The sequence below is a fragment of the Sphaeramia orbicularis genome, chromosome 3, assembly GCF_902148855.1.
Source record: "Sphaeramia orbicularis chromosome 3, fSphaOr1.1, whole genome shotgun sequence".
NCBI classification, from domain to species: domain Eukaryota; kingdom Metazoa; phylum Chordata; class Actinopteri; order Kurtiformes; family Apogonidae; genus Sphaeramia; species Sphaeramia orbicularis.
This window is the reverse complement of record NC_043959.1, coordinates 5,687,338-5,701,409: the sequence shown is the minus strand read 5'-3', so window position 1 is coordinate 5,701,409 and position 14,072 is coordinate 5,687,338. Positions and strand designations below refer to the sequence as shown.

Genomic DNA, 14,072 nt, shown 5'->3' with positions numbered 1-14,072 from the left:
ATGTATTTCCACTTTTCAAGGGGGCGCTGCCGCAACATTTCTTTACCGACATCTATGAAACCTATATGTAAATTCAATTTCTCGCACTTCTGAATTTTAGGCAAAATTTGGTGAGTTTTTGTAAATGTTCAGGGGGTCAAAATTGAGCTCAAAGCACAGGAGAAGGAAAAGATATGACAAACAAAAAAAAATAATAATTATAATAATCTAAGCAAGAACAATATAGCCGTTTCTATGGCAACCACATTTTTTGGCCTTATTTTAAAGCTCTCGAGCTCCCCCACATGTCTGTGGGGTCAGAGGTCACGTGTCGTGCACTTACACCCACATGACTGACCCTGAGTGGGTGTGGCCCATTGACTCCCATTCATTCTGAGCAGGTGTAAATATGCGATTTGTGCACATCTCATGTACATCTTCGGAAAGGTCTCAGTGCCATGAATGTGAATATGTGTGAGAGTGGCGACAGTGGAGAAAGGCGACAGCATCACTGGCAATTTTGTCCCCATGCGCCCACTGCAGACTCAATAGGCCCTGCGCCGGCTTTACTCGGCTCGGGCCTAAAAAAAAAAATTAAAACAATAATAATCTGAGCAAGAACAACATAGCTGTTTCTGTGGCAACCACATATTTGGCCTTATTTGAAAGCTCTCAAGCTTCCCCACATGTCTGTAGGGTCAGATGTCACGTGTCGTGCACTTACACACACGTGACTGACCCCGAGTGGGCGTGGCCCATTGACTCCCATTCATTCTGAGCAGGTGTAAATATGCAGTTTGTGCACATGTCATGTACATCTTCGGAAAGGTCTCAGTGCCGTGAATGTGAATATGTGTGAGAGTGGCGACAGTGGCGAAAGGCGACCGCGTCACTGGCGATTTCGTCCCCATGCGCCCACTGCAGACTCAATAGGCCCTGCGCCGGCTTTACTCGGCTCGGGCCTAATAATAATCTGAGCAAGAACAATATAGCCGTTTCCGTGGCAACCACGTATTTGGCCTTATTTGAAAGCTCTCGAGGTCCCCCACATGTCTGTGGGGTCAGAGGTCACGTGTCGTGCACTTACACCCACGTGACTAACCCTGACTGGGCATGGCCCATTGACTCCCATTAATTCTGAGCAGGTGTAAATATGCGATTTGTGCACATGTCATGTTCATGTTCAGAAAGGTCTGACTGCCATGAATGTGAATATGTGTGAGAGTGGCGACAGTGGCGAAAGGCGACCGCGTCACTGGCGATTTCGTCCCCATGCGCCCACTGCAGACTCAATAGGCCCTGCGCCGGCTTTACTCGGCTCGGGCCTAATTAAACAGGCATGGACATTAAGGTTGAAGAACCCTTGTGTGGAAACGGCAGTAAAATCACCGACAAACCACACCATATGAATTAATTAGCCACGGCTAAGCTAGCGCAGCTAAGCTAGCGCAACTTCACTCACCAATTCGGGTGATAACTCCAGTCATATCGGTTCGGTTAACGCGGCTCGGGTTGCGTCAGTCAGGTTGGTGGACGGGCTCCTAAACACCACAATGTATACACAGAATGTTAACTCATTTGTGGTGAAAACAGAAGTGAAAAATGGATTCAAACCAACCTTCAGCATGGTACGTGCGCGGCATCTCCGCTACACCTGAGTGACTGACTACCGTGTGTATATAGAGCAGTGGTTGGTTACCAGTGACGTGCAGTGGGGTTCATGGCTGGGGAGGCACTGACTCTTTCAGAGCCAGATCTATAAATATATGGTGGCCTGAGAAACTGGAATAGAGAGAGTGAGCAAAAGGAATGGCCTGGGTATATGGGCTCTGCATCAAGTCAGCATAGGTAGACTGGCAGGAACTCGACTGGAAACCTTCAAAAAGAGCCATTTCAAACTAAAAATAAAAAAAAGTTTATGGTCTTACCTTTATTTGTACATGAAATCCATGCGCCGATCCTGGTGAATTAAAGTGTATGAAAAAGAACGAAGAAGATTATAAGCGCATGAATCTGTGGACTCACAGGCGCCATCTATCATGAGGCAGGGGTACTGTTTGCCTCCCCTAGTGACTTTTTCACTGTGGTTTTCTGATTAATCTGCAAGCCTCAACACATTACAGAAATACATTCCATACGTTATTCAGATTATGGAAGGATAGAGCATATAATCAGTGTTCGAAAGCATTTTAACTGCGATATACAGAGGGACAGTGACACAATATTTTCATCGGGTACCAGCAGAGTTCATGAGGGGAGTAGACAGTTCTCCTGGAGGCACAGCACAGCGCTGCCTCAAAACGCATCTCCTCCCTGTATTTGAACGGAGCATGTGGAAATTCTGCTATTCTAATTGACAAAAAAATAATAATAATAATAATAACAATACTGGATTTGAACGGAAAATTAGTTTATAGGACATACCAGCTGACAACTATCAACATTTATTATATTTTATAGTCAAGTTTTTTTTCTTTTCAAGATTGACAAGGGAGGCTCTGCCTCCTCTGACTGCACGTCACTGCTGGTTACACCCCTGTCACGTGACTGGGTGCGATTAGCTACACCCCCATCACGTGACCGCATGACGTCCCCAATGCCAGCATCGATTGGTCGCACCGACCCACGTGATCATCTCGCAAAAATTTATGAAACAACGCGAGATTATACTCACTCACCAGAGCCAGACATGAATTAAAGTGGTATATACTCTGTTTTATCACCAGGGTTACAGCAAGAAGAGGGCCAAACTATTACAGCCATCCAAATGCAAAAAGTTTACTGAGCTATTTATGAAGACTGTGGATGCCAGGAGGAGGTTGAGTCAAAGCATCCCCTGGCAGTGCAGGGACAGGCGAGCTCAGATGACAAGCGAGAGGTGCTGGTAAGTTGCAGGAGCAGCAGGAAATAAGTATAGGCTTGCTAGTCTTAGGCTACCTATTTATTAGGATTCTGACATCTACCAACAGTGAACATCTTCAACTAATTTAAGTTCCTTAATAAAGGTGAACATGTGACGCACACAAAATATGTCGTCACGTTTTGTGTTTGTTGTGTTGTTTTGAACTGTTGTTTTCCTGTGGGAAAAAAAGAGAAGAAACAGTAATTTTAGTCCTTATGGCTGCAAATGTACAGGGTGTCCCATAAGTCTCCATTCATAGGAGACAAAATACATTCCATACATATATGGTTCTAACATGTATTTCTTTATATTTCTTCTTTATAGTTCTTCAGCAGTGGAGGACACGCATTGAAATGTGTTCCCGACAAAATGGCAGTCATATAGAGCATATTATATAAATAAAAATGGTTTATGTCAAGAAACGTTTATTTTTCCTATGTATGGAAACTTATGGGACACCCTGTATATATTTTATAGCTGATTTAATTCAGTGGAGTTTATCCTGGATACCTCAGCTTGGCCAGCAGGAGGCAGTGTGGCACTGTGCTTCTCCCTATGGACTCTCTTTGCTAACGACGATCGTTGCTTCCTCGCTCTGCTGAGCGAGGGTGAATTGAAAGGAAGCAGCGTTGTCTGTCTCATCATTTTTATCCTGTTTATACAGGTTAGTACGGTTTGAAAACTTGTATATGAGTACAGAAATGTCATTGAACACTAGGGATAAGACACAAAACGTTTTTTTTAGGTAGTTTAATTACGTTAACTTATGAACGGGTGGAGTATCGATTTTTACTTTCTGTTTCATGTCGGCGAAAATGGCGCCCGTCTTTTGGTTTGTCTCAAGGTAGAAAGTTAGCTAAGTTTCTGGCTCCAGCACATTCCATGGTTGGCTGAATTTTGTGTCATGGTTTTGAAAACTCTTGATGAAAGTCATGTGTGTATGCTTAGGTGTATGTTTACAGTTTAAACACATTTATTAGTATTGGTTATCAGTCTTCAGCTCGTGTTTTATTTTTGCTCATTTGGAGTTATGTCGTAGTTTTATTTCACTTATTAGTGAGGCTAAATACTGGAAGGTTAAAGTAGGGACCTTTTTTTTGTGTACATTTTGTGCCAATGTGTTAGTTTAATTTGCCTTGGAACTAAAGGTAAAATTTGACTCAGTTTCAGAACTGAATGACTGAGATATGCAAGACTGAAAGCTTTGTTGATGCAGTTTTAGGCTAATCAGTATATAAATATTTTTGATCTGTGATTGTGAATGAAGTAATGTTGGAAAGAAACAAAATCAATGCAGAATGGAATGGAAAAGATGATTTTATTTGATGATTTTATTTTATTTGTAATACTGAGTAATAAAGACTCTGCTGAGTGAGGCTGAACTGGAAGGAAGCACCGTTGCCTGTCTCATCATTTTTATCCTGTTTATACAGGAACCTTATCTGCTTATGGGTGTCCATTGTGAGACCCGTAACAAACACATACTGTCGTGTTTGTTAACAGTAATGTGACAGTACAGACACCTGAGCTAATTAGCAGGCTAGCGGCAGGTCATGCAATTTAAATAAATTAAATGCTACTATCAAGTAGTTCAGCTAAGTTACTCTGGTTATTGTAATGAATGACCCATAAACTTCATGACAGAAACATCTGATGGTCAGTGTAATTTCTTAGACTGTATTCTTTAATTTGAGAGTGGTTGGATTGATTTCCATTGCTCCTGTTCCACCAATGATGATTGAAAGTTTCTCTCACATTCACATTTTTATTATTATGCATGCCATATTCATCCCCCATAGTTCTTGAAGGCCCTTGTATAATTTTATACCACCCCCCCCCAATTTGTTTGTTTGTTAACACTTTAGCAGCAAAACTATTGGTTCAATTCATACCAAACTGGGTTTATAGAATGCCAGTGACCCAAAATAGATGTCATTACATTTGACGAAAGGTAGGTTTACTTATAAGGTGCGAAATACGTGCGAGGGGTGGAGTTCGTTGTGCCTGGCACCACTTTTTTAGACATGATTTTACAAGCTGAATCACATTTGCATACTGGCAGCCTGTTATGTCTTGTGCTGTTACTGTAACAAAGTAATTTCCCCATTGTGTGGATCAATAAAGTCTAATCTAATCTAATCTAATCTAATGTAATCTAATTTGTATACCAAGGTAAATAAACCATTGGAATACAATCATAGAGAGTATGGCGAAAGAACTTTTGCACTTTGATAAGTTGTAACAGCTTCAGGACTCTTAGAACAATGTTGATTTTGTGGCAATATTGAAAAATTATTAAGTCAAGCACCATTTACATTAACAGTTATTATTATCGGGTTAATGTGGTTATTGGCGTTTTTGTAGCGGAAAATTTACATTTGCTTTGAGACTTAAAACACATATCTTTAAAATATTTTGGAAAGGAAGTATAGTATTTTATCCATATAGAAGAGACTAAGTAAAAGAAATATGAATTGATGCACTGACACACACCGACTGGATTTATTGGTTGAATGATGTTTTCCCCTTTTTATATTTGTGTAGATTAGTGGTCTTTTTCTTGCATTTTTCTTTGCTTTACAATTGCTATATTTTTTCCCCTAATTTTTCTTTTTCATTTAGTTTATGGTAATGGTCTGGACGCAAAGGTCCACAATGAGAAATTATACCTGCTATTTATTCAAACATATCAAATGAAGAGAAAAAAACAGACAAAAAATTAAAGCTGCTAGCAGCATTTGGCGGGACCTCACACTGCATGTTCCGCCTTCTGTGACCGTCGACACCTCAGGTCCACTCATACCTCTCCGTTTCGACACCAGCCCCCACCCTTTTGTGTACATCCTCCTTTCATCCCTACAGAACACCAGCAGCCCTTTGCTGAAACCACTATGACCTTTTAATGAGGCTTTTATTTGGAAAAACCCTGTTGTGTGTCCGTGTGTGTCTGCGAGAAAGAATAATTTTTAATGAAGTAAAATTGCACAAACATTTGAGCATGTGGTCAGAAAAATGAAGATAATAAGTTATTACTCATTTATTCATAACTCATTTAATATTTTTAATCAGGCTTTTATTTTGAAAAACCATAGCGCATGTTTTCTGTAATGTGTGTGCAAAATGTGAAATACCCACAATGCAATGCAGCAAAACCTGTTGAAAAATTTACAGGAAAAAGAAGTTATTAAAATAATTTAACTGCAAATTTTTAAACGGGATTTGAACCTGGGACCGACTGTTTAAAATAACTTCTTTGTCCTGCAAATTTTTAAACGGGATTTGAACCTGGGACCTAGTGTTTGATGATCCCCTTCTCTACCCACTGCACTATTCACACATACACTACAATTTGATCAGTAAGAATTTCATCCGATGTTTTTTTAATGTTAAAATCAAAAGTAAAAGTATTATTCAAATAAACTGTGATTGTTCCATAACTGTTGATCCTATCTCAGAAATTTTTTCACGTGGCTTCTGCAGACTCTTGTGAACGTACTGATTTATAATATGTGTGAAAAAAGTCCAAAATGAATAAGCGGTAATCGCGGGAACGTGGAGTAAGACCCTGGCTGCATTATAGCAGTAATGAATGATATCTGTTGATGTCGTATCATTGCAACACTATTGCACATAATAATGTGAAAGAATGCATTGCTAATTCTTAGTAATGCTTTACCACTTTCTGTCTTAGATAATATTTTATAGTGAGATGTTTTTGTTAAGATCCTGATGTTGTGTCACAGAGGTTCCAGGACGGAAGAATGAGCGCTTTTACAAATGCTGTCCAGAGCCATACCCTGACATCACTTACACCGTGGTCATGAGGAGGCGGACCCTTTACTACGGCCTCAACCTGCTTCTCCCCTGCGTCCTCATCTCCACTCTGGCTCTGCTTGTCTTCCTCCTACCGGCGGACTCTGGGGAGAAGATCTCTCTGGGTAAGGAGGCTGGAATTCTCTGGATCCATAACATCAACAACAAATAAGTACTACCACTAGGAATCTTACAGGTGTTGTGGGAGGTTATGGTATTGAAACTTATTTTACAGATGAGGTCATGAATAAGCAATTGTGTTGCACTGCATTCTGTTACATGTTCACTGGCTGTGGTAGATACAGGGGTCGGACAAAATAATGGAAACACCTTAAAAAATCAACAAAATATAATTTAATATGGTGTAGGTCCGCCTTTTGCGGCAATTACAGCCTCAATTCTCCTCAAGGTATTGATTCATACAACTTGTGAATTGTTTCCAAAGGAATTTTAAGCCATTCTTCAGTTAGAATACCCTCCAACTCTTTTAGAGACGATGGCGGTGGAAATCGACGTCTTACTTGAATCTCTAAAACTGACCATAAATGCTCAATAATGTTGAGGTCTGGGGACTGTGCTGGCCATACGAGATGCTCAACTTCATTAGAATGTTCCTCATGCCATTCTTTAACAATTCTAGCTGTATGGATTGGGGCATTATCATCTTGAGGTGAAGGTGTTTCCATTATTTTGTCCAACCCCTGTACATCTTGCTAGTTCTGGATATAACTCAGACAGTGGTGAGTAAATGTATTTGCTGCTGCTGTAGCCAATCCACTTCAAGGTTCATCATCTCTGTGTGTTTAGAGACGCTCCTCTACATAATTTAGTTATATCATGTTGCTTTCCGATCAGCCTGAAACAGTATGGTCCTTCCTCTTTGACCTCTGCCATCAACATGACATTTTCCCTCGGTAAAAAATGCAGCTCGCTGGATGTTTCCTCTTTATCGGACCATTCACTGTAAATCCTAGAGAGTCGCCTTTCTTCATCATTCTGATGCTGTTTGACTTCCTGTTCCTGCATAAGAGTGTATGTCTGTAAATTTTTGTTTGTGTGTTGTGTTTGGTTACTTTATAGCTCTACAATTTATAAATGTTTCTTTTTAATTTACTATCGTAGGAAAACACACAATAATGATGGATAAATTACCAAACAGATTGAAAATAGTTCATTTAAATATCTGTAGTTTGAGAAGTAAAGTTCTGGAGATAAATGGAATACTGGACAGTAACAAGTTTCATATATTGGCTATATCTGAAACTCATTTGGATGCAACAATAGAAGACTGTGGTCTATATATACATGGGCATAAATTCTATAGATATGATAGAAATATTAATGGTGGTGGAGTAGCGTTTTATGTTCAGGATCAGATTCCTGTTAAAATAAGGGATGATCTTGTTTGCATTGGTGTTGAAGCACTATAGTTGGAAGTGAATCTGCCATATTTGAAGCCTGTTCTTATGGGTGTTTGTTACAGACCACCTAATGCACCAATGGTCTGTCTGGATGGAATCTGTTATATGTTGGATAAAGCATGTGACTCTGAAAACAAGGTATATTTTTTAGGGGATTTAAACATTGACTGGAGTTCTAATAATTGTGCATTAAAAAGTAAGTTGCTCTCAATAGCAGATACATATAATTTAATACAAATTGTTACGAAACCAACCAGAGTTTTCTATAAATCTGTTGGGACAAAAACGTCCACTTGTATAGATCTGATTTTTACTAATGCAATTGATTTTTGTTCAAAAGCAAGTTCTGTACGTATGGGGTTCAGTGATCATAATTTAATTGCAGTCTGAAGAAAGACCAAAGTATCTAAATCAGGACAGAAGATAATTGTTACAAGAATATTTAAACAGTTTAATGACCTAAATTATGCGGAGGAGGTCCGCAATGTTAATTGGTCAAGAGAATTACAAGACAAAGATCCTGACAGAGCCTTGGATGTCTTCATGAGTTTACTCATGCCACTTATTGATAAACATGCACCATTAAGACGAATGACTATAAGAAATGTTGCTTCTCCTTGGGTAGATTCTGAACTTACAGAACACATAAAATTAAGAAATGAAGCAGAGGCCATCAAATCTGGTGATATTGTTCATTGTAAAAAGTACAGACAATTGAGGAATTTTGTTACAAAATTAAACAGAACAAAAAAAAAAAGATCTATGAAAATCAATCCAAGGAGACAAAATTAGACAGTAAGAAAATATGGAATACACTTAATGGATTAATGGGAAGGAAAGTCAAATCTTTACCAACATTTTTGGAAGCTGATGAGTCATTTTTGACTAAACCTGTTGACATTGCAAATTATCTAAGCAAATTCTTCAAGAATAAGGTTCAAAATTTGCGCAAGTGTATGGATTCCAGGTCAAGATGTGAATCATCCATGAACACAATTAAAAACAAAATTATGAAGAACAGATCAGTAGTAAGTAAGTATGTATTACTGTGGTAGAAAATGTCTTAAAATTAATGAAAGTGAAACCTCCTGGTGTTGACGGACTCGATGTGCAATTCTTAAAAATGGTAGCTGATGTGATTGCTATGCCCATATGCTACATCATCAGTTTGAGTTTAAAAAAGGGTGTTTGTCCTGCTAGTTGGGAAAAAGCGAAAATCATACCTCTATTAAAAAATAACTAGGAGTCCTTTTCTGGCAAAAACAGCAGACCCATTAGTATTCTCCCTATTTTGAGAAAGCAGTTTATGACCAAATTAATATGTACTTTAGTAAAAATGGGCTGAATACAGTATATCAACATGCTTATAAGAAAGGACACGCTATAACAACAGCTTTAGTTCAGATAACTGATGACTGGTTAAAAGACATTGAAAACAGGAAGATAACTGGCGCAGTACTGTTAGATCTTAGTACAGCATTTGATGTACTTGATCAAGAGATTCTACTGGAAAAGCCAACTTGTTATGGATTCGATTTGGCTGCTATTGAATGGATGAGAAGTTATCGTACCAATAGAGAATTTACAGTACTGTTTAATGGTAGCTTTCCTGATACTCAGACACTGTGTTGTGGAGTGCCCCAAGGCAGCTGTTTAGGACCACTTTTATTTTCTATTTTTACAAATGATTTGCCTTTATTTTGGAACGTGCCACCATTGCTCTATATGCAGATAATTCTACCATTTATCTGTTTGGTCCTTATATTGGTGAACTTAAAAAAGTTCTAAAAGATGAGTTAAAACTATTTGCAAATTGGATGAGAGAAAATAAATTAGTGCTCAATACTGAGAAGAGTAAATGTATGGTGTTGGGGTCAAGAAATTTTTTTAAAAACTCCCATTTTGAAGTTGTCTGTAGGCAGAACTGTCATAGAACAAGTAGCTGAGGCCAAGCTGTTGGGTGTGACTGTTGCTAGTACGTTGACTTGGAACTGTCATATAAAGCAAATATTAAATAAAATAGGCAGAAGCATTGGTGCTGTTAAACAATGTAGAAATTGCATACCATATCAAATAAGGAGAACACTAGTGGAATCATTAGTTCTGTCACATTTAGATTATTGTTCAATCGTTTGGTCAAACACATCAGAAATAAATCTAAACAAACTTCAAATTGCGCAAAATAAAGCAGCTCAAATAGTCCTAAACTGTCCATTTAGAACAAGCAGTAGAGACACTCACGCCCGTCTGGCCTGGTTACATGTAAAAGGCAGAATTAGATACTCTTTAGTTAAATTTATTAGAAATATCATAATTACAAAAACACGTGAACTTGTGGTGCTTTGTTTTTATGTTGTTATTGACCCCAGGAAGAGTAGCTGCTGTGGTGTGCGGCAGCTAATGGGGATCAAACTAACTAATAAACTTCAGCAAATTGTCTTGACTATGTCTACATTACATCTACAGCTATCAACTATTTTTGTAATCGATTAATAAATAAACGATTATTTTAATAGAAAAAATATTGTAAAAATGTGACCTTTCTGAAAATGACAACTTCTTTATTGCTGAACCAGCTGAAAGAACAACCACAAAAAGTATAAAAGTTAAATGATATATACTGTGTGTGTATATATATATATATATATATATATATATATATATATATATATATATATATATATATATATAAATAAAATCTTCTCTTCTTCTGATGTTTATCCACCACCACTATGACAGGCTGATTGGCCATCACCATGTTGTCGGTCTGGATCTGGAAGTCCCACAGGATCTTGGCCTGTTTGTTCTCTGTCACCTTTGGGGGGTGTCTCCCATCTGGACCCTGGGACCTCCAGTCCATACTCGGTACAGATATGCCTGTACACTATGCCTGCTACCTGGTTATGCCCTTCCATGCATGCCTTGCCTGCCATCATCTTACACCCTGCTGTGATGTGCTGGACTGTCTCAGGGGCTTCTCTGCACAGCCTACACCTGGGGTCTTGTCTGGTGTGGTAGACCCCGGCCTCTATTGCTCTGGTGTTCAGGGCCTGTTCTTGTGCAGCCATGAGTAGTGCCTCCGTGCTGTCTTTCAGTCCAGCTTTTTCCAGCCACTGGTATGTTTTCTCGATATCAGCCACTTCCTTAATTTGCCGGTGGTACATGTCATGCAGGGGCTTGTCCTTCCATGAAAGCCTCTCGGACTCCTCGTCCTTACTGGGCTTTTGTTGGCTGAGGCATTCACTTATCAGTTGGTCATTGGGGGCCATTTTCTTGATATATTCCTGGAGGTTTGCCGTTTCCTCCTGGACAGTAGTTCTGACACTTACTAGTCCTCGGCCCCCATCCTTTCACTTTGTGTCCATGCATGGTAAGGAGCTTTGTTGTCTTGATGTCAGTGGCTTGTATCTCTTCCAGTGGCCAGGATATGATGCCAGGGGGTATCTGATGACTGGTAGGACATAGGTGTTAATGGCATGGATCTTACTTTTGCCATTCAGCTGACTTTTCAGAACCTGCCTAAAGTAACTGGATAACTCAGTGGTTTGCGGAAGGTTGCTGGTTCGAATCCCGGCAGGAATGAAGCATGGATCATGGGCCCTTGGGCAAGGCCCTTTACACTATATGCCTATACCTCCAAATGAGCGTTACAATAAATGATAGAGTCATACAGGCTCGGATGTCGCCCGGGACATCAAGGTCTGCGTCAGGTGTCGGGGAACTAGGACATTCTGATGTCAAATTGGCTACTGGAACAAGACATTCATGGAGCATATATATATATATATATATATATATATATATATATATATATATATATATATATGTATAAAACAGCAGTATAAAAGTATTTCTAAATATATCTACAGATATAAACAACAAACAAATCAAATGACATCTACAAACAATATGTGCACTGCAGTCATCATCACATTGGTTTTCAACATACTAACAACTTAAGATGTAGCTAACATATGACTTTGTGCTAATCCTCTCACCATGTATGTCACAATAAGCATCCATGTCAAACACAACAGCTGAACCAATGTTTAGTGGTAGTGAAATTAAGGAAACAAAGCTTTGATCCAGTGAAATTGCAATAGAATAATTTTTTAATAATCAGTTCGGTACGATTAAACCTTCCAGCTGTAGTCTACGTACCCTAAATCAGTGTTTCTTAACCTTGTTTGAACAAAGGCCCACTAATGGCATCATGCGCCTCCTGCTGACCCCTCTATACCTGGGGGGGGGCGCTTACATGGGGTCTTTACGCAGGGTTACTGCCAGGGCCGGACTGAGACTCATTTTCAGCCCTGGAGTTTCATACCTCAGACCGGCCCACTTTAGATCACGACCGATTATTATTAAAATCATACAATTATAACCTTACATGTTAGGTCTACACACTGTTCTACAAAGCCTTCTAATTCAGTGTATTTTCTAAATATTTCCAATTCAGCGCAAGTAAAGGTTGCTTCACAATGTGGATTTATTTCAAAAGTGAGTGCACATCGACATCTCCAACATTATTATTCCTCACAACACAACAATAACAGAATCTATATTTTTGTTCTTATAAGTGTTAACATTTTTCAAACCTTTAAAATGTTTGAAATGAAATGAAAGTATAAAAATATTAAAAATTAAAAAAAATAAATAAAGCTTGCTGCACTTTCTAATAACTATTATTTTTGTATCCTCTGCAACAAAAGATTTCCATCACAACTTACTTGCGGTTTGTTCCATCGATGCTATTGAAAACTTTTGGTATAGTGATATTAGGGATTTGATGAGGATGATAAGAAAAAAATATGTGTATCCCGTGACTGAGGGCGAGCAAAGCAATCAAAGCTAACAACAGACTCATCTTCATCTGTGTCATTTCTGACTAGTGGTTCAGGGTTGTGCTGCTGAGCTGCTCCTCTGTCATCAGTAGACTCTGCTCTCCCTTTCACACTTCCTCCAGTTTCCCTAGACTTGCCTGCACCTGTACCACGATAAAAAATAATATCTACAGACATTTTGACTTACTGAACTAATTAAGATATTTACATTGGCAAAATATGCAGGCTTACTTTATGCTATTGCCTTTCAGTTGTGGGCTTTGTGTATTTACTGTCTCACTTTTAATAATAAAAAATAAAATAGGTCAGGACTATCATTTGGGTCTAGAAAGTGGTTTTAGGAGAACTAATGCTTGTTCACACAGTCTGTTCCAACAGCTCACCTTTTCCTTCCATCCTGACAGGAACAATCCCCTCATCACTACTGGCTCCTGGCTCTGCTTCTGACACTAAAGCACAGTTTAAAAATGCTCATAATTCTCAGCACAAATCTTCTATTTTGCAAGGCCTTGGTGTCAGTTTCATTCATGTAGTGCTGAATCCTGGAGCATCTCAGAGCACCTTTCATATTGAACAGGCCTACACCATACTCTTCAATGGAGCTTATTTATTAATAATCTTCCCTCTCTGAGCAGTCCTACCTGCCCACTCTGGACTTGTGGGCTCATGGCTGGTGTCTGCTGCTGGATGTTCTTTCTGACTCTGAGGAGCTACAAGACAAAGTTTCCCAGTTATGGGGCGTCGTATCATACTATTATTTAAATGACATAACGTTATGTTACACGCCACAATGCCACACATTGACTCGATAATTAACTAGCTTGAAAGGTGGTTTACCCGGTTCATCGTCCTTATTAGTTTCCAAACGGGAGGTCGTTTTTGTGAAAAAGTTGTGGCCCAGGAACAGCGGCTGCAGATTATGTGATCAACTCAGTGCTATGACTGAACACCGGCCCCCCAAAAATAAATAAATAAATAAAATATTAAATACATATTTAAAGTGAACTCCGGCCCTCGCGGCCCAAATATTATACCGGCCCACCGGGAATTGTCCCGGTCCTCCCGATTAGCCAGTCCGGGCCTGGTTACTGCCCCTGTTCACAAACACTGTAA

At 39.2% G+C, this 14,072-nt stretch overlaps 1 protein-coding gene across 1 annotated transcript in view; it reads left to right on the top strand.

Moving 5' to 3' along the window:
- LOC115412256 (neuronal acetylcholine receptor subunit alpha-7-like) overlaps positions 1 to 14,072 on the top strand; it is a 107,983-nt gene that overhangs the window by 73,168 nt on the left and 20,743 nt on the right. The window contains exon 7 of the mRNA XM_030124659.1: positions 6,625 to 6,819. Coding sequence (XP_029980519.1) covers positions 6,625 to 6,819 — 195 coding nt within the window. The remainder of the gene's footprint in view (positions 1 to 6,624; positions 6,820 to 14,072) is intronic.